Source organism: Brassica rapa, chromosome A03 (genome assembly GCF_000309985.2).
Source record: "Brassica rapa cultivar Chiifu-401-42 chromosome A03, CAAS_Brap_v3.01, whole genome shotgun sequence".
Taxonomy (NCBI): Eukaryota; Viridiplantae; Streptophyta; class Magnoliopsida; order Brassicales; family Brassicaceae; genus Brassica; species Brassica rapa.
In genome coordinates this window covers 24,155,212-24,178,826 of record NC_024797.2, presented here as the reverse complement: position 1 = coordinate 24,178,826, position 23,615 = coordinate 24,155,212, and the positions used below count along the sequence as shown (strand labels likewise).

The following is a 23,615-nucleotide window of genomic DNA, read 5'->3' as shown; positions in this document are numbered from 1 at the left end:
TATGTAATTTTTCTTAAAATTGTAATATCATAATAAATGAGCATCAAAAAAAATTACAAAAAGGCAATTTAATACTAGTAGCTCAGTGTGAAGCAAAAATATTTATTAAAACAATGGTGAGATATCATGATTTGAAGTAAAAAAATGGCAAGATTTATCCAAAGTATTCTTGATTGATTCTGTTTTTTTACTACGTCAGTTGCAGAATAATATAACGCAGAAATTCAACATTCAAAATATACTCTTGTTTATGACATTCAAAATCTGTTTGTTTGCACTAGTAAAAATCATTATTTCTGAGAATTCAACATTCAAAACAGACTGTAGGTATATTCACTTACTATAAGTGCAAAATCACTTGCTATAAGTGCAAAATGATACACGTCTATGACATTTCCAGGGATAACTACATTCACTTACCATGTCTGCAAAAAATCATGAACATATATTATATGACTAATACAAATCATCCAGAACCATATATAATCTATTAATAGACAATAATACTATATGAGGATTTAACATTCAAAACAGATTGTATCTTAACAATTAAATTGATTCTTGTCCACTTTCTTTTATCTGCAAACAAACAGAGATCCAATAACATCCATATAGTTTTGATATAACAACAAAAGCCACGTCTCAATTCCAAAAAAGCCTCTCTACAAACATAGAAAGGAAACGAGTATACTCATTTGAAGTTTCCTCACACTTCTTTCTTCTTCTCTGTAAAATGAAAAAAAAAAAACCATGCGAGCGAGACCTCTTCTTCTTCTTACAGCATTCTGTCCTGGAGATCACTGAAGATACCAGAGGCCAAAGTTCCCAGCTTCTTCTTCGTTTCCCCTGCTATGTTCACTATCGACGATATATCTTGTTGTGCCTGATTCAAACAATCATCAGTAAGGCTAAAATCTGAAGAAATGAGATAATTCTGAAATATATAAATATTTTACCTGGAAAGAAAGTCGGTTGATGAGATCACTAGCAGTTATATCATCATTGGAATCGTCTTGGTCGTGACCGAAAAAATCAGCGCTCGAGATAGATGCTGAGCCCTGTAACATCCAAACAATGCATTAGAGTCCAACGAATGAATATGCTTCTTCATTTGTAAGTAATGTTAAACTTACTGAAAACTTCTGAAGAGTAGCTTTAGATTCAAGATCAGCATTCTTGTTCTGATCACCAAAGTACTGAGCAGAAGAAATTGACTTTGCGTTTGTGAACTTCTTTCTTGCTTCATCTGATTCTTCAACCTAGTAAGTAAGAACCAAATCAAAGAGAGTTATAAAACTGATTTACAATTGTTCTTTCTGAGAGATGAATGAATGAATGAATTTACCTGAGCTTTTGAGGAGTTGGAGCTAGATTTCTTGGGGAAAGAACTGTCCATTCCAAAATCCGAAAAGAAGCTCGACGACTTTGGTGGGGCGACATGGTTAAGCACTTGCGTACCACCAATGCTTTTTCCACCGGTTTGAAAGTCGTCATTGTACTCAAACCGAGAGGCATATGATGATGAGCCACCTGATGATTTGCTTCCACCGTTATTGGTTGAAGCTGCAGCAGGAATCACCGGTGCAACTTCCTCTGGTTTCTGCTCATATAGATTCCCCGTAGGCTAGCATTTCACCAAAACAAACAATCAGAACACGAGACCTTACACGTTTACAATCCAAGAAACAAGCTGAGGAGTTAGTTACCTTAGTAGTAAGCTTCCGTGCACCAAGACCACCACTTTTGCCGGTCCTTTTAGCACCGATAGGCTTCTTAAACGTACTAGGGACAACTGTGTTAGAAGCTTTAGGCGAAGAAGTAGCTTCATGCTTCCCAGTAAAACTCTCTTTAGGAGGCAACTCTTCCTTGACAGAAAAGGAAGAAACCCCATTAGATCCTTCCGCAGCAAGGGGAGATGAAGGCAGAGCAATAGCAGCGTCTTCAGCAATGGCTTTAGCAACTTCTTTAGCAAGAAGCTGGCGATACAAATCAGCAGCTCTCGAAGTGTACTTAGCCTCGATTTTGCCACCATCAGTCCATCCATGCTGCTTGAAGAACACCTGAGCACGGTTGTTCCCACCGAACATCATTGTCCTCAGCTGCTCAGGGCTCCACGAGTCCAAATTCGTAGATCTACACCACAGTGAGACATACAAAAAAAATGAAAAAGGTATATCTTGAAATTAGTGTAACGTATTCAATCCAACCAGACAAAAGAACTTATAATAATCATGGGCCGATCATTAGGATCATTCTCATCACACTAAACAATACTGATCTTGTAATGGTTGAACCTAACGCTACAGTTTACAGAGCTAGACCAATCACATGCCATCAAAAACTACAAATGTGACATTATTCAATCCAATAAGACATGCAAAAACGAAAAAGGTATCATCTTGAGATGTAATATAACGTTATTCAATCCAATAAAGACAAAAAACAACTTAAATAACAGTCAATAGATCGATCATTTGGATCATTCTCATAATCTCATTACAATAAACAATGCTGATCTTGTAAATGTTCAACCCAATCCTATAACTAAACCATCAAAAGCTACAAATGTGACGTCATTCAATCCAATAATACAAAAGAAATTATAATAATCAATGGATCGACCACTCTCATTACATACAATAAACAATGCTGATCTTGTAACTGTTTTAACAACTAAAGACTATTCAGATGCAATGAAAATCTCAACAAATCTGACCTGACGAAGCTGATGTGAACACCGAGACTACGATGAGTAGCTGAACAATCAATGCAGAGGAAGATCCCGTATGTAACCGATGCCCATGTCGGATTCTTCGCACTGCAATCGAAGCATACCTACACACACAATAAACAAAGATCTACTCAAACAAGTCCCAGATCTACACATTACAATAACAAATAAACAAAACCGAAACCTTGTTGTCAGATTTTGATTTGAGTTTTCTGAAGACAGCTGTTTTGTCGGTGAGGTTGTCGGAAGAAGACATTGTTGGTGATTCGAAATCTGAAGAGGTGACGATTGGATCACCTCCTCTCGATTGAAAACCTTAAAAGAGAGTTTTTTCGAAATCAGGGGACAGCTTCTTCTTTTTTTTTGCTCTTGTGGAGATTTTATTCCTCTTTCGTCTTCTGATAAATGTAAAATGGGAAGCATTGATGATCGAAACATTTAATCTGACTATATTGACGATAATACCCTCACTAAAGCCTCGAAATTACGTAAAGGTAGTTTGTGTTGTTAGAGTGTAGAAACGACAAGCAGTGCGTTGTTCCGTTTCCGAAGCAACCTGGATGGTAACTGACGAACGAACGAACGAACGAACAAACGCCGTTAAATCATTATTTTTTTCCATTTTCTTCAACACCAATACAAAAGATTACTTCCTCCTAAAACAAAATTACACTTTTTCTATATTCATCTCAAATAAAGATTATCAAGATCTATATCTTGATGAGGGTGAGATGGAGAGTGAAGATACTATTGAAAGTAGAAATGAAAGCTAGTGATCTTGAACTTATTGATCTTATCAAGACCACTTTCGTTTTCACTTTCAAGAGTGTACGTATATCTTCATCACTCTCGCTTTAACCCGATGCAATATAATTTACATGTTCCATCTCATCTTCATATTCACATATTCGAATCATAAGCATTCTTTAACACTTCTCGTGGTTGCATTTAATACACTATCGATGACATATCTCAAGTAACGCCAATACACAAGCTACATCCAAAATGGCACTTGAAGATGCCAAAATCGAAGTAAACTACTGTTGATAGTCGAGACATAAACATACACAAACAAAAATATATTTGCGGCCCAAATTTAAAAATGAACAAAAATGTATAAGCCGCCCAATCTAATTAAGCCCATCTTAGTTTGTTTTGTCTGCTTGCATGCGATTTCAAAATGTCTCTAGCAGTCGCATTCGTCGGGGATTATATACACAGATAGACCAACATTTTAGGCATCTGCTGACAGCCTAACACAAAAAAAAAAAAAAACCATAATTTAATCTGCCCTAGAAAAACAAGAGACCCAACATACAATATAATTAAAAACACGATGTAATAATTTTATAAGGTCATATATATATAACAATTAATTGAAAAAATCTAATTTATCCACCAACCAATAATTAAGACCTTTTATTTGCCATTTTGCACCAAGTCTCTTTCACATTTTTGATATAGAAATTTTCCATGTCTTTTGTATTTTTTTTATCATGAAAAAAGGCATGTCCGATAAAGACGTCAAAAATATGTGTCCACATTATTATATTTAAACTGCATTGATTGCTTTTATGGATTTTGTGTATATAAATATATGTTCAAAAATATAGGTTGATAATATCAGAACGTTTCAAAAAGTTGTATCCAAATGTAAAGTGTGATCAGTAAATATAGAGTAAACGAAAGTATAATAGAATACAGAAAATGAGAGAAAAAATGTAAGATAAAAAAGCGTAAAAGAAAAGAAAAACAAGTTTTTCTCCTTACAAACCAAGAGAGAGCATACATTTATTTTACTCTTTCTTCAATAGTAACCAGAGCAAAAGATTTTAAAAAACTAAAAAATGTTCCACCTAATTGGTATATAAATAGCCGAAAGAAAAATCAATACTTTTTCCACCTAAATTATATTACTATTGGGTGGTGCTTTACCGTCACAGCCTAAGAGCATCTCCAACTTCACTTTATTTTTCACTCTAAAATAGAGTTTAGAGTAAAAAATGCTCCAATGATACTATATTTCTCACTCTATAATAGAGTAAAAAATAGGTTTACTCCAAATATAGAGTAATTTGTTTTTTTTTGTTGTTCATCACTCTATTTAACTTTAAAATAAATTAAAGTACCATTGGAGTAAACTCAAACTCTATTATAGAGTTACTCTATTTTAGAGTAAAAAATAGAGTGAGCCATTGGAGATGGTCTAAGAGCAGCATTAACGGAAAATATCTTCTCAATGGTTTCTAACCAACTTAGTATTAATAAATTTTATTTAATTTAATTAGAAGATAAATTTAAATCACAAAAGTTAATGTAAACCAATAAAAAAACATTTGTAAAAGAGGTATGTAAAAAATTTTGTTGGGATTGGTAGCAGAGAAATAATCGGTTCTCTGACTCTCTTTTTTCTAATACTTCTGATTTTTTAAATTAATAGAACCTGTCCTAAACGGCTAAACCCTCTGTGAAGTTGCCCTAATATCATATTGTGAGTTCTAGAGGATCAACATTCTCTTTTATTATATTGTTTCCAAGAACCAACTAATTTAACAACTCACATAGGTTCTTCTAGTTAACTAGTAAGCAAAAGAATGAACAAAATAGTAATTTTTCTTAATTTTTTTTTATGTATTTATATATTGTTGTTGCTTTCTATCAAACAATAATCCTCGACAAAGTGTGTGGGAGTGAGTGAAGAAGATAGAAAGAACGTGCAACAGAGATGAAAGCAGACGTAACAAAAAGCATCTGGTCTTTTTGGACATATTACGTATATACGATAGTCACTCCAAATATATAAATCTCCGTGTTTAAAAATGTATGAGTTTATAGTTATATATGATACATTAGTTTGTGTAAAACATCTACGAATCTACATGACACCCATGTGAAATCTACAACATGTTTTGAAGGTTTAGAGAGCTTTTGTAGATGATTTATGAGGTTGTGTGAAACAAAATTGCTTGTTCTTGGGCTTTCTTGATTCGGACTAAATTAATACACCTTTTATGGCAGTTACTATAAATACTTCATCAATCAGACAAAAGCTATTATAATCCATCAATACGCACACATTGTAATAGCTTTTGTCTGATTATATTATAGAGTTCCCAAGACGATCGAATATATATGCTTTGGTTATACAACTTTTCCACCGATTTGGAAAAAATATAGTTATTTTCTGATATATTTGCATGGTTGTCTGTGTGAATATTTTTCTTTCATTTTCAATTAGATGCCCAAAGTCTGAAACTGTGTGCGGATTTGGCTCTTTTTGCATTCAGGCCTCATCCATCAATCTTTGTTATGCATTTTCTTAAAGATGATAATTGTTGTTTAGTTTTGAATAAATAAACAATTTATCATATCTTCCTCCAAAATTCCTAGAACTTTAGCATTTGTCTTGCGTTAAATATTCTAGTAATTTTACCAAAAAAAAAAAAAATATTCTAGTAAAATGTTAGAACTATGTAATTTTTTTACAATATAAAACGTATGTTGCATGGAAACTCGGTTGAAGGTACGTTTCACGTTTCAGAAACGTTTCGGAATCGGAATCTTTCGGAAACTCGCGGAAACGCATTGGAAACTCGTTTCTTAAAAATCTCAGTTTGGAAACTTAGTGAAAACTTGCGTTTCTATTTTGGAAACTCGTGTTTCTGTTCTGGAAACGCTAAAATTTTCCAATTAGTTATTATTTGTTGTTATGATTTTTATTTTAGTTACACAATTTAATATTTAAGTACTGGGTTTTTGTTATTTTGATTTTTTATATGATTTTGAAGTTTAATAATGACTTATTTTTTCGTATGATTAAATAGAATGGATATTTGTTTATTTGTATTCTAAGATATAGTAAACATAATAAAAATGAATGCCAATATTAATTAGTTATATATATTTATTTATAGACGTTTCTAAAACGTTTCCAAAGCATAAAAAATCAAAAATCACGTTTCCACGTTTCGAAACGTTTCGTTTCAACGTATCCGTTTCCGTTTCCATACAACCTAGTATAAAACACTAGTTTGGTTAAATTCAGACGTTAACCCATTGACAAAACAATAGCACAAACCGGAGTGATACTTTTAATTTCAGTTACCCATCAAATCTAGTGGATAAGAAACATTAATCATGATTTTTGTTTAATTCTGTCCGAGAATTTAAACTTACACATAACACTGGTTTTTTTTTTTCATTTTCCTTGTGTTCATCAACTTCAGTGATCTTTTCTAGAGACAATCAAGAGGTTCATAATTAAGTATATATGTTTTGACATAGATTCTATGATTTACTTAGAAAGTTACAAATTGAAAAGCTGTTCCAATGCATCATTCAAGAACTGCAAAACATAGGAGCTCATCCTCAGTGATGTAAACTATGGGAGGAGATTTATTCTCAACCGGCTAAAGCTTTTATAGTTCTCCCAAGTTGCAAAAGCCTTTTGACCAAAAAAAAAAAAAAAGTTGCAAAAGCCTAACATACCCAACGTTTCAAGAAAGAAAGTATAGTCAGTCGTATAGGTTGTAAAAGTGCAAACTCAAGGGGGGAATTTTGCAATTGGGGGTTGCAGAGTCAAAGAAAAAGTTTGGTAAAACTCTTATAAATATCCATTTTACCGAGATTCAATCGATTAATTGCATGGAAATATGTTCATACGTATCAGAAAGATCCAATTACTTGTAATGAGAATTAAATATTTATATCATCTAACCACATACGCGGGTATATCTGAGATGGTAAATCTCGAATCCATAATGATTAGCACATTTTCAAACCCGGCATATCACTCAGCCATGCTTGTATGGTTTCAGTAGAACTCTTTATTCAGAGTTTGAGATGCTAGTTTATATTGCATCATACCGTGGTCCCGTTCTCTGTTTTTTCTCGGATACTTTTTTAATTTTATTTTCAGGTTGTATTTTTTTCGTTTTTAGCTCCCATTCTTTTTTTTTTGTTCAAAAAAGGTTCAACCGGTTGTTTAGCTAATGGTACTACAGCTAATAGTCTAATTATTGTTTCATTGTAGGACCATCTATCCCAGCTTGGCTTGACTTTTAGAACACTTAAGAAACAAATGTTACAAAAAAAATTAGTATAGGCCACCTAATACTTGAGTAACAATCATCTAGGTGTTGACAAAAAAGAAATACCAGGCATCTACGCTTTAACATACGGTGTAAAACACATCGAAAATTACGGTTTAAGAATTCTACTAAGAGAAAAAAATATTCTATTTAGAATTCTTGTTATGATCCAAACTTTGGTTCAGATTTTCTAATCACAGTATAACGTACTAGAACGGCATGGTTGTATGTGTTCTAAACACCAATGAATGTAGAACTAAGATTTGGAGTAAGTAACGATTATTCATAGGCTAAATTAAACCCTTTTTTTTTTTGAAAATAAATTTTGCTATAGGCTAAATTTTTGAAATTTTTTTTGAAAATTTTGAAACACCAACTAAACCTATTATTCATAGGCTAAATTAAACTTATTTTGCTATAGGTTTATCACTCCTCGCTTCCCCCAAAATATTATTTCAGTTCTATTAATATTCTTTCGTTTCAAAATATTATATATTTTAGATTTTTCATATATTTTAATAAAACACATTAAATTTATATAATTTTAATAATTTTTTTTCATAATTTTAAATCAATAAAATCTAATAAGTACAATTAATTTTTTTTGAAGTTTGTAATCAGTTAATAGAATATTTATTAAAAATATAAAATTAAACTTTTTTGAAATAAATATTTTTAAAAAATATGTAACTTTATGGAAAGGACGAAACAATAATTAATTACATAGATCTCTTTCACGACTTAAGAAAAATGAAACAGACAGATTTGACGTTAACAATCTTAATCATTAAAGTAGCTGAGTGCGTGCTAAAACATATCGATCTTCCAATTGGCTCATCATCATCAACTTCGAGATCAAGTACATGGAGTAAAAAAAATCATACTTTTGTTTTTTTCTGCGAAAATAATAAATTGCTGCCTCCATTTTACTTCTGGGTGAAATACATTAAATTTCGATTTCCTTTATGTCGTGTCGTTTAGTAACCAAGTTGGCTACTTGCGAAAATTTATCAAGTTGGCAAGTTGCACCAGCATCACCTTTGCCTTAATTAGAAGAAATCGATTTTCAAAGTATGCAAATAGAAAGAAAACAAAAGTGGTTTCTCAGTTTCTTACTCTGTCTCGATCCAGCCAAATTTGATGATATGTATGTGTAAAAATAATATTTGAGTATTTGATTGTTGTCCCAAAAAAGAGTATTCTTATTGATGATACCAATAAGAAAGACAAGAGATATAAAGTCTTTTTTTCGAGAAATCTCAAATTTGTAAAAAAAAAACTTTAAAACTATGTATCATGTTCAACTAATTCACTTTTCGTTTTAGGGATAAATTTGTACTATTTATATAAATATTGTGTGCTTAAAGGATTCATAAAGATATTGATGATTTGACTATAATAAAAGTTGTAATCGCCGTCTCATAATGGATCGGCCACAACAGATTTTATAACAAAAAGAAAGGAAAAACGACAAAGGATGGGATATATTCAAGTGGGGACACAGGCTGACACTAATATAAAATGGGTGTGAAGGTGGGCCGAATATGGAGTAATCACAACGCTGTAAAACGGCACGCACTTTTAATCCTTTACTGAAACTCGAATGAGAAAGAGAGAGAGTCCATCATCGTAAATACACTTCCTATATTGGTTTATCGTGGTTTCATATCTCCTTCTTTTAGGTTCGGTTATTAAATGGCTACACAATCGTTTTACAAATCGACTAAGTCATGACTACGCTGTATCTTATCTGTTGACAATTTTCACATGACTGAACTGTATTAATTTGTCTCGTGCCAAAACTGATATCTAAAACAAATGTGAACAAAAAATACTCTTTATGACATTGGAAGACCATACTAGATAATTTTGATATTTTGTTCTATTTTATACTATTTGTTAGTATTAATTTACACAACATTCAAAACAAGAAACTGAAAAGCAAAATGACATTTAATCTAACACGGATAAAGTATAGAATACAACAAAATTAACGTGAATATCAATCTTTTACCCAAACAAAGAAAATACACGTGATAAATCCTATTACGATACTTTCATAAAGTTTTAACAAACCAAAAAAAAAACTCACAAGAATCCTAATTTGAGATAATCTACTTTTGTTATAAAAAAAGTTACCTTTCTAGTATGGTTTTACGACAGTTTTATTGCTGTGAAGAAAATTTTGACTGCCTAGCAAAGAATATACTTACCCGAAAAAGGAAAGATTCCCACTTATCCACAATAGTAAAAGTCCAAACTAACCTTTAGATATCAAGGTCAAAAGGTAAACTATAAGGTTAAAACAGACAAAAGAGCAGAATCTTATATTAAGCAGCGTAAATAAACATTTCCCGAAAAGGTAATTTAGAAAAGAAAAAGAAAAAACAAATTCATTTTCCCATATATTTATAACTTTTTTGGTTTTTTTTTTTTCTAATCAGGTCACCTGAGCACCGCTTCCGTCGCCGGCGCTACGAGCCATAGCCTCAGTGACAGTCGCCAGCTTCTGCAGATTAAGCTTAACCACCGTATCCGCGAACATGCGCGTATCGTCCTCGGAGTTCCCTTCCGGCATATCCACGACGTACGACTCGAGCACCACCGTCCAGATCCGCCTCTCCTTCTCGAACCTGTGCACCGTCGTCACCGACTTGTAGTTCGTCAGCCTGTGCTCTCCCCCGATGATGCTGAACCCCGTCACCCTCCTCTCGTCGTCCAGTATGTCGAGCCTCTCCGTCGACGTGTTCGCCGGCAGCCCGCTGATCACGTTCACGGCGCGCGTGCATCCGACGCGCATCTCGAACCCGTCCTCGACGGAGCAGGACTTGATGAAGTGCTTGTAGGTCTGCGGCTTGTCGAACCGGCGGACGACGGACCAGACGATCTCCGGAGGCGCGTGGATTCGCTGCGCGTGGAGGGAGGAGCAGCTCCCCGGGCCGAGGTGGTAGGTGTGGAACTCGGCGATGGATTGCGCGAGCTCCGATCGTTCTTCTGGAGTCAACTGGGAAGGCATGATGGTGATGGAGAGACTTTATTTTATCCAATAGGGTCTGGATTCACCATTGACGACGACGATCTCAAGCTCCCTCTCTCTCTATATATATATTTATTGTCGGAGGAAGACGATAGATTCTAAACATGAGGCCCATTAAGTTTCGAATGCATCGGCCTTAAGGCCCATTAATTTAAAACAAAGCCCATGTTAGTTAATGCACACAAAGCTTACGTGTAGACATGTCAAAGCTGGTCAAGTCCAAGTGGAACTTTGAAAATTTAAGTGGTCTCTATTAAACACTTTCTATTAACCGTTGGATTAACCTCTGTGTCTATCATCCGACGGTTGAGAGTTTTGCTTTCTATTTATTACAAAATAAAAACGCGCGGTCACCGTCTCTTTCTCTCACTAAGAACAGAGTCTCTCCGGCGAGATCACCGGCGTATTATGATAAATTCGCCTGAGAGATATCGCGTGTAGTTAAATGGGTCTTCCTCTGTTGACATGCAGTACAACGAGAGTCGCTTTCTCTTCTTCTTCGTCTTCGTCTTGGTGCAGTGGAAGCGGTGGATTTAGAAAGCTTTTCGATTCTCCGGCGAGTTCGAGATCAGAGTTGCAGCGGAAGAGAAGCTCGCGGTTAAATGGTCTTTCTTTAGAGAAACCGAGGTCTGTCAAAGCGTCGTCGTCGTCATCGCAGAGCAGCGGCGAGGTGATCGACGACGAGTTAGCTGTGCCGTCGGTGGGAAGTTTCAGCGGCGGCGAGTTAGCTGGACCTTCGGGAGAGGTTACATCGGTGGGCGAGTTTGTGGGTGGAAGCGGCGGCGGAGACTTCAGTGGTTGGGATAAGGTCGGTGCTGTTGTGAGGCTGAGTTACGGAATGGGTGAGTCAACTCGGTGATCAAAGCTAACTTTAAAAAAAAAAAAAGTTTGAAACTTTTGTGGATTTTGATTAAGGTTTGTGGGATATGAGTAGGGATATACTGTGGGATGGCTGTAGCGGGAAGGTTTATATGTGAAGTGGCAGGGATTGATTACACAGGAGGTTTTAATGCTTCTTTAGATGCTATTACTGCTGGTCTTGGTTATGCTTCTCCACCTATTATGGCTCTTCTCTTCATTCTTGATGTAAGTTAAGAGCAGGCATCTCTCTCTCTTTTAATGGTTTTGTGTTTAATGAGAGATTGTTTCTTTTGTAGGATGAAGTTGTGAAGGTGTCGCCGCACGCTCGTGCCATTAGAGATGTTGAAGATGAGGAGCTTCGAGGCTTCTTCCATGGCATGTCAGCTTGGCAGGTGAAATAACTCTTTAACAGGATCATTTGAAACTTTAAAAGAATTGGTACCATTGAGCCCTTTTGTCTTTTTTTTCTTTAGTTTATCTTAGTAGTTACTGCAAGTTCAATTGGAGAGGAGCTCTTCTATCGAGCTGCGTTTCAGGGTGCGCTAGCTGATATATTCTTAAGAGGCACAGATCTCATCTCAGATTCTCGGGGAATGGTCGCTTTGGTATACTCTCTCTTCTGTCTCATCTTCTTCATTTTCCTTTATGACTTCATACTATTGAAACTTTTCAGACAGGAATCTTGCCTCCGTTTGTACCCTTTGCTCAAGCATTTGCAGCTGCCATCACTGCTGCTCTCACCGGTTCTCTCTATTACATGGCTGCTTCCCCTAAAGGTCTCTCTCACTACTCTTAAAGCCCTTTTCTATGTTTCATAACCTCTTAACCAATTGTGTTCTGTTATTTTTCTTAGATCCGACTTATATAATGGCACCTGTCTTGAAAACTCGCTCTGCACGTGAGGAGCTGAAGAAGCTGTTTGCAGGTTCCTAAAACTAAGCATAATACTTTAGATATGTTCTATGATCAAATACTTAAAAGGATTCCTCTGTGTTACTTCCTGCAGCGTGGTACGAGCGAAGACAGATGAAGAAGATCTACTCTCCTCTTCTCGAAGGTCTTTTGGGTCTATACCTCGGCTTTGAGTGGATTCAGGTAGTATTGTACTACTTTTGTTAAACCCTATTCTTCGACTTGTTGAAGTAATAATCATTGAAAACAATATTGCAGACAAACAATCTTCTTGCACCAATCATCACACATGGGATATACTCAGCTGTTGTACTAGGAAATGGTCTATGGAAGCTTCACCATCACCAGCAACGACTGCGCCTAAGGGTACAGAAGCTTGAGACTGAAGGTGATAACAACTCAAGATAGATAAATAGCTAAAATAAATACCCTTTTGTTTTTAAATTTTGTGAATTGTCTTTAATGTATTGAGCAGCCATTGACATTGTTGTACAAAATAGATATAGAAAGCAAAGTGTATAGAACCATTAGCTAATAATAAGAGAGAAGCTATGTGAAGCTTTTTTTATTGCATTAGTCTTGTTCAAGCTGAGAAATGATCTTAACGAAGACATCAAAGCCTTGGCACATGTCTGAAAGAAGGCAGTACTCGTTCTTTGCATGATATGTAGCCATCAGACCTGCAGAGTGAATAAGAGATTTAATCATGTAATCCGGAAAAGGAGAGAATCAGAGGAGGGGTACTGTTATATACATACCGTATCCTGAAGTTTGCACATCGAAACCTTCATCCTGTAAACCCAAAACCATTTAGAAAGAGTTAAGTTACAGAGAAGAGTGAGAAGAGCAAATCTTGAATCTACTGAGAATAGTAGTAATGGCTTACCTTGAGGTCTCGGATTAGAGGCAGAGTACCGGTGATGGAGTAAGGCTTCACGTGCCCGACAACTTCTTCAGTTGCTTTGCATAGAACGTGAAAGCCGCGGGAATCAAGATTACACGCAACTCCAGCTGATGCTTCATCAAAGCTTAACGTGAGCCTGCAGGAGACAACAATTTGAGACTTTTTTAAAAAAAGATTTTTAAATGAGAATGAGGAGGAAAGACCAAACCTTCCACGTAAATTCTCTTCAGGCAAGACGTATTTCGAAACAGGACCACGAGTAGCGAGTTTCTCTATGTTAGCGTTTATGTCGTCAACATACTCTTGCAACTTCTTCATCACTTCCTTCACGCTGCCAAAAACAAGGATATTCATTCTTAGAAGTGTACCTAAATGCATAGAAGAAACGAGTATAGACAAAGTGCGAAGAGACTTACTCATAGAAAGGAGTCAACCTGACATCACCGGAGACGGTACAGTCTCCAGGGATTTGGTTGATTCCACCTCCCGGATCTGCAAAACAACAGACAAAATCATTTTCATAGTGAAGTAGACAACATTTTGCAGTCATTACTCAGACAAACACAATGCTTACAACTCCATTGAGTTGGCTTCATGGTGGAAGGCGTCGCAAAACCATAAACTTTCTCTTGTTCATGAGGAGGAAAGTCTCTGTAGAACCGGGATTGGATCTCCTTAAGCCCTTCCATTCCTAACTCCATCGCGTTAATAGCCTAAGCATAGTCAGAAGAAATAGATTAATGCTGATTAAATGCATCTTCAACAACCTGTATACAATACAATACCTTGTGAGCTAAACCGCTGTGGAAAAGCTTTCCGGTAACATGAAGCTTCCACGGAATCATACCGCCGGTTCCAATACACGGCTGCTTATCCGCCGTATCAATCCAAAACCTTCAAAAGAATAAACACATCAAAAACAGCTTCCAATGTATTGTCTGAAAGATAAAGAATGGAAAAACTAACAATGGTCCGGCTTTGAGCTTATCAAGAAGCTTGTCTTTAACCAACATGTCCACACCAACACCTGGAATAGAAGAGTTCTCTTCACTAGCGATGAAAACCGCCACCACCGATGATCTCAAAGCCGGTTTAGTCTCCCCAAGCCTCTTCATGAGCTCAGTCACAAGAGCAACGTGGCCAAGACAATCCGTAGTCCCACGACCACGAAGCTTATCCCCATCTATGCTTAACGAGAAAGGATCAAACTCCTATGAAACACAAACACACAAAAGAATCAAACTTTCTAATCAATCAAACCCTAAAGTACACAAAGTTTCGAACTTTCGCACGATCCTTATCAGTTCATCGGAAATTAACCACAACCCATCATCGAGCTCTACCCTAATTCAAATGGGTACCGATCAAAAAACGGAATTGATTGAAATTACCCATTCATCGGGATTGGCGGTGACGACGTCCATATGCATCCCAACGAAAGAGACGATTTTTCCGGGGACGGATCCTGGGTACTCCACGATGAGGTTACCTCTTCCCGAGTGATACGCCACGTGGTTGATCACGAGAGGACCACCGCCGGATTCGGTGCTGTAAGGACGGAGAGAGTCGAGGACGTGGTTCACGATCCGATCCTCCTGCGGGATGAGCTCCGGTGGGTTGTTCTGGACGAACTTTGACTCGCCGATTAGTTTGGATAGGAGCGAGACGAAGGAGTCTTTGTTGAGAGAGCCTAGTGATTCGATCATCGACGACGCCATTGTTGCACACCGGAGATGTTTTTTTTTGTTTGCGGAAAGAGATGAAAGCTTTGGTTTTGAGAATGTGGCGAAGTCGTGTGTTGTCGAAGGTTTTTTTTTAAGGTTTTGGGTGGAGTGTTACATGTCTTGTAATGATGTGTGCGTAAGTAGTTAACTAATAATTGATACGGTGAATAAATTAATTAGCGTATGTACAGCGAAGGCGTGAAAGTTAATTCGATTCATCGTATAGAAAAGCATAGAAAGATGCTCTACCGTCGATTCACACTAAAATGTTGTCGTTCAATGAGCATTTGTGTTGCGTGTTAACGCCTTCACGTTAGCTCGTCAGTGGTGACTTGCTAAACAACGACAGTTACAACATAAACAATGGTTGTTTGTTGTAAGTGCATCTCCAACTGAACCTTTTTTTTTAATAGAATAACTCTATTATAATAACTTTTTGCTCTGATAGCATGCCTCTTTTTTTTGTCATCTGAAGTTTCATATATCACAAAGGTTAACATTACAAACACCTCCTTTACACATATCCAACACAAAAGCCAAATCTAAACCAAAGACAAACTAACACTCCAAAGTCCTTAGTGTACCAAAAAATTTTCTAAGGAGACAACTTCAAGTCAAAGAGAGGCCAAACGTTTCTCATTTTCAAAGACGTCCTGCAACCAAAAAGGATAACCTGCTACAACATAGGACTGGAGCCTAAGGTCCCTAGTAACACTTTGAGCAATGAGAAATGCACCTCTATTCCTGAATTTCACTTCTTTAAAAAAACTCCACCTTTCAATCTTTCTTAGCTCAAACAAGATAACAGCACTCAACCCTTTGAAAGATGGCCATGCTTTTGGTCTTGAAACCGCATCAACAATCACGTCATCATCAATCGCAAAGATCACCATGTTTAGCCTATTTAGCCTATGGCTTACCATGCTTTCAATCGCCCACATAAGCACATGAAACTTCAATTCATTCAAGTTGTTGAGACCAGTAAAAGATCTCCTACTGTAATTGAGTTAATATATATTTTTTCGTTCTAGAATATATTAATAAAATAAATATTATGTATGGTGTGGAAGCGGGGACCAAAACTAGAAACAACATAACTCTGATGGCCTAGTTTGAAATGTTTTTGAATTTCACATGTGGGAGTTGTCAAGACAAGATAATGTCAAATATATTTATTTATTTATATATACACAATTTATTGAATACATAATTCTAATTTGAAGAGAGTACAGTGTATTTGAAATAGAAAAAAAATGTTTATAGAAAAAAAGAAGAATAAATAAATAATGATGTATGTGGAGACAGAAATTGATCTGAATAAGAAGAAACATGCAACGAATTAAAAAGAACTCACATGCCTTCTCTATCTCTTCTACCATTTACAAGTGGTCCTCAAATCTTCGTCCACTTTTGATTACTATTGCTTTACCCTAATTTGGATATTCCTCTATATGTCTATTACCTTTTTATATACGTTGCTTTTTGATTAGTTCGAACTGAAAAGTATTTCGTGAAATATTATACACACACATAGTAGAATCAACATCGCGAACAAAAATTTCAGTAGAGGTAACATCACTCAACAATTTATCTCTCGCTCGCTCTTTCTCTGATCTCAATGCCTTGCTCGAGACAAGTCACGCGTTACAGTTTATTTATGGAAAGATGATAAAAACTTACAAGAACTTTTTTTAAACAAAAAAAAACTTACAAGAACTTATTCAATCATTTTTTGAATCGATTTCTATCTACTGCATGTTAAGCTTCGACTTATTGATCAATTCATATCATCTATACTGATAATACATCATATATATATATATATATACACATATGTATATGCATTGCCTGCTTCTCCTACTTATTAGTTTACATACTTACATCTGTAAAACTTATCAAAATTTATCATTATTCTTTTCACTTTTTAAATTACTTCAAAGTTTTGAGTTTTGGATCCGTAATCTTTCGCACCAAAGATAAGAAGATATCTATTACCTAACATTTAGTACCCAAAATTAAATTTACGTTTATAAAATATATTGTATTATTTATATTTTAGTGAATTTAATTAAGAAAATGGAAAAGTAAATTATCTGTTAGAAATGATTGTCTCTAACGATTTGAAAAAAAAATCATTGTGATAATCTCGATATATTTTTTCAATCTATTCTATTAAAATACATAATGAAAAGGTATCAAATCAATAAAATGCATGTACAAACAAGTTAACGTGCGATGGAGCATATAAGACATTCCACCGGTGAAGAAGCTAGCAAGATTCGTTTTAACGTACACATGTCTCTCCATTATTCCAATAATCCAAAACCCTAAAGCATATGGAGATGGTAAGAACAAATTTTTTTCTTCGGTTTGTGGCAATAAATTACTGGCGATTTTACATGTATTTATATCATAGAACGTTTTTATATAGTTTGAAGATACGTTTAATGGTTTGAAAGTTTTGAGCACACATATCATTTTAATACTATCTGAATTAAAGTTCTAATAAAGTCTGTAAAGTGTATGTTAACTGTCTCCATCAAATGGAAATTTGAGTTAGAAACATAAAATAGCCTTGATACTTTTCAAGAAATCTAAACCAAATAATGATCAACTCAAAAAATGATCAAGACAATCACACAGATATACACACCAGCAACACACACACACACACACACACACACACACACACACACACACACACACATATATATATATATATATATATGGTAAGAGTATATATAAGTCTAATAATTCAGGGTTTATAGTGAGTAACCATAGTACTTAATCTGTGGGTAAACTTAGGCACATGTATATATGAAAGCAAAGAAGTTAAGGATGAAACATAATGAATTTAATTGTGATACACATATATTGAACTCCGAATTTAACAACAAATTTAAATTTAGATGTAAAGAGCCTCAGCGTAATGGATATGAATGTGAAAAGCCTCAAGCGGGTCACGAAAGTGAAATGTCACGGTGGATTGTGCCCTAGTCGAAGTTCAAGATCAGGCTCACCCACTGATGTTCTTTTAGTCTCTTTCATCGAGCCAATGCTCTCATCATCTCCTGTTGAATATTCTATAAACCGAGGAGGAACCTCTACCGGCGAATTCAATACCGAAAAGTCAAGGTTGCTCGAAGGAAACGAAGACGAACCATGAAAATTAACCGTATCACTGGAATGACCAAACATGCTATTAGGGTTTTGCAATTGGTAGAAGTGGGACAAACCTTCATTGTTACTCGCCGTGGATTGGATTATAAGTGTTGCCGTCGGCAGAACACAAGAACTGAGAAACGTTTTCTTACCGCCTCTGCTGCGGCCACCGCTTCTAGCAGCAACTGCAGCCGCAGGACCTTGATGAGCCTTAGAGGCACGGTCACGGCGGTGGACATTCATGTGACCGCCTAAGGCTTGAGCAGAACGGAACTCACGGCGGCAGAAATTGCAAGCGTAAGATCTTGGAGGCCAAGTGGTACCAGAGATGTTCCCTTTAGTGTCCTGCTCGAAGGCTTTGACTTCCCAAGATTCATCATCATCCTCCAATCTTTCAACTTTACTAGGGTTCCACATCTATGCACCTCCGTACATTCAAGGTTGAGTTTTCTAAGATATATTTTAAAAAAGAAGGTGGAGAAGAAGAAGATGGGGTTGATAAATAATGATGTAAAAAATAAATATAGAGATGGACCCGAAATATCTTTATCATTTTTCAGTAAATGAAAAAGGTATTTGGGATCCTTTCAAATTGCTCTGAGAGTATACGAGATACACTCTGTTGCTCAAAAAAAAAAGAATAAGAGATACACAATTAACCACAACCTTTAAATTTACAAATTGTAGCCTACAAAAAAAACACTAAATTTCGAGTCAATTCGTTCTTCCACATTCATTGCAGGAATATTTTTCGTAAGTACATATGTTAGGAATTTTTTTAAAAGTTATGATTTTCTATTAACTTATAAAAAAAAAATATATATATATATATATACGACTTTAGGTCCTAACTCCTACGCATATAGCTTCACTAGTGGTTTGTAATAAAGTTTTAATCTTCAGCTGTGTTCATCTCATATAGCTTCACTAGTGGTTTTTAATAAAATTTTAACATTAGGTCCTAGATTGCTATGCCTTTAACATAGGACATCAGTTACAAAAAAAAAGTGAAAATTACTATAAATAAGTGAAGATTTAAAGAGAAAAAGCTGTATTTTTCATCAAAAGAGAAAAAGCTGGTTGTGACTTTGATGTCCTATGTAAGGTTAAGACAGTTTGTTTGCTTTTAAGTGGTGAGGCAAAGATCTTAGCTTTGCGTGTGATCACTACTAAGATTCTCTTGTTACAATCTGACAAATGACTTGTGTAGCTTTACACGGTCACATTATCACCATATCTTTATAGATAATTATCCTCTGGTGACCTGCAAGGCTACAAAATACATTACAAAATGTACATTTTATACATGTATGGTGTATGGTGTATAGTATTTTAAGAAATATTATTTTTATTTCATTATATTTTATTTAGAAAATAAAATTAATCTTTATTTTCTTATGCCAAAGGGAAAGTTTGTTCAATTTAAAATCTCTGAATATTATAAATTATTAAACTTTGGAGAAAAAATAGAAAGGTGAAAAACAGAAGAGCTGAAAGTGATGGGTCTTAATGTCCGAAAGATATATGCCATATAAAGTTAAGAGGTACCATCGTTGGGAATTTAGTTAGATCTCAACTACATCACACTGAAAACGGGACTTAGTTCTCCTTAGAGAAAAAGACGTACACAATCAATGAGAAATGTTGGCCCAAATAGAGATCACTGTGGATCCTTGTGTTTGCTTTAAATGGGCCATTAGACAAGTGGTTTAGGCCTCCTAACTATATTTTTTTTTTGTCAGAGGCCTCCTAACTATATAGAAAAACTAATTTGTTGAAGTAATCCTGCCATATGGTAGTTTATAATCCTTATCCAAGTTCCAAAGATAAGGATTCTAAGGCTAATAACTTAAGAATCTGTTCCCGCATAGAACAACCCTTGTTCCGATGAGAAAGCCAGACAGGACCAAGAAGAGCGCTTACAGAGCTTAACTTTATATGTTCAAAACTTCACATAAAATATTATCCTGTATTATAAGTGGATAAAAACATATATGATATATTTTGGACTACGTCCACCAAAACTATATGAATGGTCTACAAGTTCGTACATATATGTATATTAGTATATATATATATATATATATGTTTTTTTTACGACGAACGGCTATTGTATATGTATGTTTTATAAATTCTTTTGAAGTTGAAAATATAGGAAAGATAGATTAAGGGAGAAGCAAAGGATGACGTTTTGCCAGCGACGTTTTTGGGAGCACTTTTGCTGCTTTGCAGCTATCAAACGACCGCTTCTCCCGGACGACGACCTTCCTTTGGCCGCCCATCACATCTAACATTATTTCTTTTCTTTTTTTGTTTTTTCCTGTACTTATTTGAAATATGTGATGTAATGTAATATAACGTTTTTCGACATGTTATATAAGAATTTAATATAACAATAAAAATAATATGATGAATTCATATTTGAGAATAATATTGCAGATTACAGGAAATCCAGTTTTCAAATTCCGGAAAAAACGGTTTATTAAACAATTATGCAGACTACAGAAAAAGACTTACAAGAGATCTTCAACATGGTGCAAGTAAATCTGGCAAGTAAATCTGGCCAGGTGTGGATTTTCATAGGACAGCTCAGGTGATGCAGTTAGGCGTAGGTCTTCATAAGACATGTAGTATTGTCGGTTGTCGAATCGTCTATCTAATCTTTCTCATATCGTAATTGTAAGCTCATAATAAATCAGCGTAAAAAAAAGAATAATATTGGATAATTTATTTATGAATTATTGAAGAAAATAAATAGGATATAATCAAATCCAGTCATATTAGATTTTTTTTTAAAGAGCTTCCTCTTCCTTTTATCTTCAGTCATAAAAGATTTGGGACAAGGTTTAATTAGTTTATCCTATAAATTTGATTTCTAAGAATACTTTCTTGTTTACTATTTATCAGTCAGAATGTTAAAAATTATTACAAAACATTAGGTAAGTGGACAAGGCAACGACTAAACTTATCCTAGAAGATTAGTCGGATCTTGACCTAAAATTTCATGAGAAATACATATACCTCACAAACGGAGCCATAACTCCCTTTTACAATCCATTGACAGAACCGTGACATATCTCTTGGCAAGACAAACCGAACCTTGCTAGTTTTCTTCTAATATCACTACAAGAAAACAGCGTAATTCTGATGGACATTCTGACGGAAAATGAGATCCTCGGAATATTCCGACGAATTTCCGAGGAAATTCCGAGGAAAACCAAAATTTCGGTTTCCTCGGCATTTCCTCGGAATATACCGATGAAATACCGAGGAAATAATATTCCTCGGAAAACATCGACGAATATCCGAGGATATATTATAGCCGCTACAGAGCCCTTGGGGGATTTTAAAAATTCCGAGAAAATTCCGAGGGAGAATAGGATTTAGGTATTTCCTCGGAATATTCTGAGACTTTTCCGAGGAAGTAGGGTTTATAAACCGAAAACAACGTTTTGCGGTTTGAATAACACTTATATAACCTTTATTAAGTGTCTTAGACTGATTATGAAGTCAAAAATTTGTTTCTTACCCTATAATAAACACTTGTCCGATTGTATGAACGAAATCTCCACAACATAAGAGAAACACTTATACACTTTAATGAACGGTAAAGGGAATACTTACAATTCGTTTTGAAATTTTGTTATTTCATGGTTTATGATCATCTATACAAAGATTCCTCAATGGTATGCATTGCATTTGTATAAGAAATGATATAGGGCAAAAAAATTTGATGTTTTGAAACCCCAAACATGTGTTCCTCGGAATATTCTGAGGAAATTTCGAGGAAAACTTGTTTTTCCTCGGAATATTCTGAGGATTTTCCGAGGAAGTAGGGTTTTTAAACCGAAAACAACGTTTTGCGGTTTGAATAACACTTATATAACCCTTATTAAGTGTCTTAGACTGATTATGAAGTCAAAAATTTGTTTCTTACCCTATAATAAACACTTTTCCGATTGTATGAACGAAATCCCCACAACATAAGATAAACACTTATACACTTTAATGAACGGTAAAGGGAATACTTACAATTCGTTTTAAAATTTTGTTATTTCATGGTTTATGATTATCTATACAAAGATTCCTCAATGGTATGCATTGCATTTGTATAAGAAATGATATAGGGCAAAAAAATTTGATGTTTTGAAACCCCAAACATGTGTTCCTCGGAATATTCCGAGGAAATTCCGAGGAACACTTGTTTTTCCTCGGAATTTCCTCGGAATCTTCTGAGGCTTTTCCGAGGAAGTAGGGTTTTTAAACCGAAAACAACGTTTTGCGGTTTGAATAACACTCATATAACCCTTATTAAGTGTCTTAGACTGATTATGAAGTCAAAAATTTGTTTCTTACCCTATAATAAACACTTTTCCGATTGTATGAATGAAATCCCCACAACATAAGAGAAACACTTATATACTTTAATGAACGGTAAAAGGAATACTTACAATTCGTTTTAAAATTTTGTTATTTCATGGTTTATGATCATCTATACAAAGATTCCTCAATGGTATGCATTGCATTTGTATAAGAAATGATATAGGGCAAAAAAATTCCGAGGAAATTCCGATGGATATTTAAGTGGCCGTCGGAATTTCCTCAGATTTTTTTCATTTAACCGGCCAAACAAGCCGCCAAATATTTCGCGAAAATTGAAATTGAAAATACCGAGGAAATTCTGACGGATAGTTTCCGTCGGACCCTAGGTTTTATATACACGAAACACTTCTTCTTCCCCCATTTCTCTCTTCTTCCTCCGGCGAACTCTCTCTTTTTCCGGTGATTTCCCCTTTCTCTCGCGACGATCTCTCCGGCGAATCCTCTCTATTCCTACACAAATCATGTAAGGACCCTATTCCACTCTCTTAGGTTCTATTTGTTAGGTTTTTAAGTAGATTTGATGATTTTAGAAGTTTTTTGTTAGATTTTTGTTAGGGTGATTGGTTAGGATTGTGATTTGGTTGTGTAATAGGTTTAGAATTGTGATTTGGTTGGATAATTTGTTGTGTTGAATTGATTTAGAACTTTTTTATAATTTTTTTCTTATTTTTGTATTTATAAAATCGATTTTGGATTTTACCAAACGTTTTTTGTATATAAATTCGATTTTTGGATTTATAAAAGATGATTTCATATTTATAAAAATATTTATATTTATTAAAACTAATTTTGTATTTATAAAACATTTTTT

At 35.1% G+C, this 23,615-nt stretch overlaps 5 protein-coding genes across 5 annotated transcripts; 1 reads left to right on the top strand and 4 right to left on the bottom strand.

Moving 5' to 3' along the window:
- Positions 1-494: 494 nt before the first annotated feature.
- On the bottom strand, positions 495-3,159 carry LOC103860951 (probable ADP-ribosylation factor GTPase-activating protein AGD8). Its single transcript, XM_009138632.3, has 7 exons — positions 2,916-3,159; positions 2,717-2,835; positions 1,707-2,133; positions 1,346-1,624; positions 1,134-1,259; positions 957-1,058; positions 495-883 (listed from the first exon to the last, which is right to left on the bottom strand). Exons 1-7 carry the CDS (start codon positions 2,985-2,987, stop codon positions 776-778), a joined length of 1,233 nt encoding a protein of 410 aa, XP_009136880.1. The 5' UTR covers positions 2,988-3,159; the 3' UTR covers positions 495-775.
- A 6,871-nt stretch (positions 3,160-10,030) lies between these two features.
- Positions 10,031-11,015, bottom strand: LOC103860950 (abscisic acid receptor PYR1). Its single transcript, XM_009138631.3, has one exon. It carries the CDS (start codon positions 10,835-10,837, stop codon positions 10,262-10,264), a length of 576 nt encoding a protein of 191 aa, XP_009136879.1. The 5' UTR covers positions 10,838-11,015; the 3' UTR covers positions 10,031-10,261.
- A 93-nt stretch (positions 11,016-11,108) lies between these two features.
- On the top strand, positions 11,109-13,199 carry LOC103860948. The gene is made up of 8 exons (XM_009138629.3): positions 11,109-11,700; positions 11,793-11,944; positions 12,016-12,111; positions 12,193-12,324; positions 12,393-12,495; positions 12,573-12,644; positions 12,726-12,814; positions 12,890-13,199. The coding sequence occupies exons 1-8, from the start codon at positions 11,304-11,306 to the stop codon at positions 13,037-13,039; spliced, it is 1,191 nt and encodes a 396-aa protein (XP_009136877.1). The 5' UTR covers positions 11,109-11,303; the 3' UTR covers positions 13,040-13,199.
- On the bottom strand, positions 13,063-15,397 carry LOC103860949 (acetylornithine deacetylase). Its single transcript, XM_009138630.3, has 9 exons — positions 14,927-15,397; positions 14,502-14,746; positions 14,321-14,429; positions 14,110-14,248; positions 13,952-14,027; positions 13,744-13,866; positions 13,518-13,671; positions 13,390-13,423; positions 13,063-13,311 (listed from the first exon to the last, which is right to left on the bottom strand). The coding sequence occupies exons 1-9, from the start codon at positions 15,251-15,253 to the stop codon at positions 13,205-13,207; spliced, it is 1,314 nt and encodes a 437-aa protein (XP_009136878.1). The 5' UTR covers positions 15,254-15,397; the 3' UTR covers positions 13,063-13,204.
- A 2,654-nt stretch (positions 15,398-18,051) lies between these two features.
- Positions 18,052-22,347, bottom strand: LOC103860946 (zinc finger protein 11). Its single transcript, XM_009138627.3, is given in 1 exon segment — positions 18,052-22,347. A coding segment is annotated over 1 exon segment (621 nt). The 5' UTR covers positions 18,857-22,347; the 3' UTR covers positions 18,052-18,235.
- Between the last annotated feature and the right edge of the window lie 1,268 nt (positions 22,348-23,615).

Bases quoted from the DNA above. Each gene is read 5' to 3' on its own strand.
- LOC103860948 (XM_009138629.3), top strand. From the start codon at position 11,304: ATGGGTCTTCCTCTGTTGACATGCAGTACAACGAGAGTCGCTTTCTCT. The intron at 12,325-12,392 runs GTATACTCTCTC...GAAACTTTTCAG, and splicing joins CTCGGGGAATGGTCGCTTTG to ACAGGAATCTTGCCTCCGTT. The intron at 12,645-12,725 runs GTTCCTAAAACT...TACTTCCTGCAG, and splicing joins GCTGAAGAAGCTGTTTGCAG to CGTGGTACGAGCGAAGACAG.
- LOC103860951 (XM_009138632.3), bottom strand. From the start codon at position 2,987: ATGTCTTCTTCCGACAACCTCACCGACAAAACAGCTGTCTTCAGAAAA. The intron at 2,134-2,716 runs GTCAGATTTGTT...ACTGTGGTGTAG, and splicing joins GTTCACATCAGCTTCGTCAG to ATCTACGAATTTGGACTCGT. The intron at 884-956 runs GTAAAATATTTA...TGTTTGAATCAG, and splicing joins TCAACCGACTTTCTTTCCAG to GCACAACAAGATATATCGTC.
- LOC103860949 (XM_009138630.3), bottom strand. From the start codon at position 15,253: ATGGCGTCGTCGATGATCGAATCACTAGGCTCTCTCAACAAAGACTCC. The intron at 14,249-14,320 runs GTATTGTATTGT...GACTATGCTTAG, and splicing joins ACAGCGGTTTAGCTCACAAG to GCTATTAACGCGATGGAGTT. The intron at 13,424-13,517 runs GTAAGCCATTAC...TTGGGTTTACAG, and splicing joins CTCTAATCCGAGACCTCAAG to GATGAAGGTTTCGATGTGCA.
- LOC103860950 (XM_009138631.3), bottom strand. From the start codon at position 10,837: ATGCCTTCCCAGTTGACTCCAGAAGAACGATCGGAGCTCGCGCAATCC.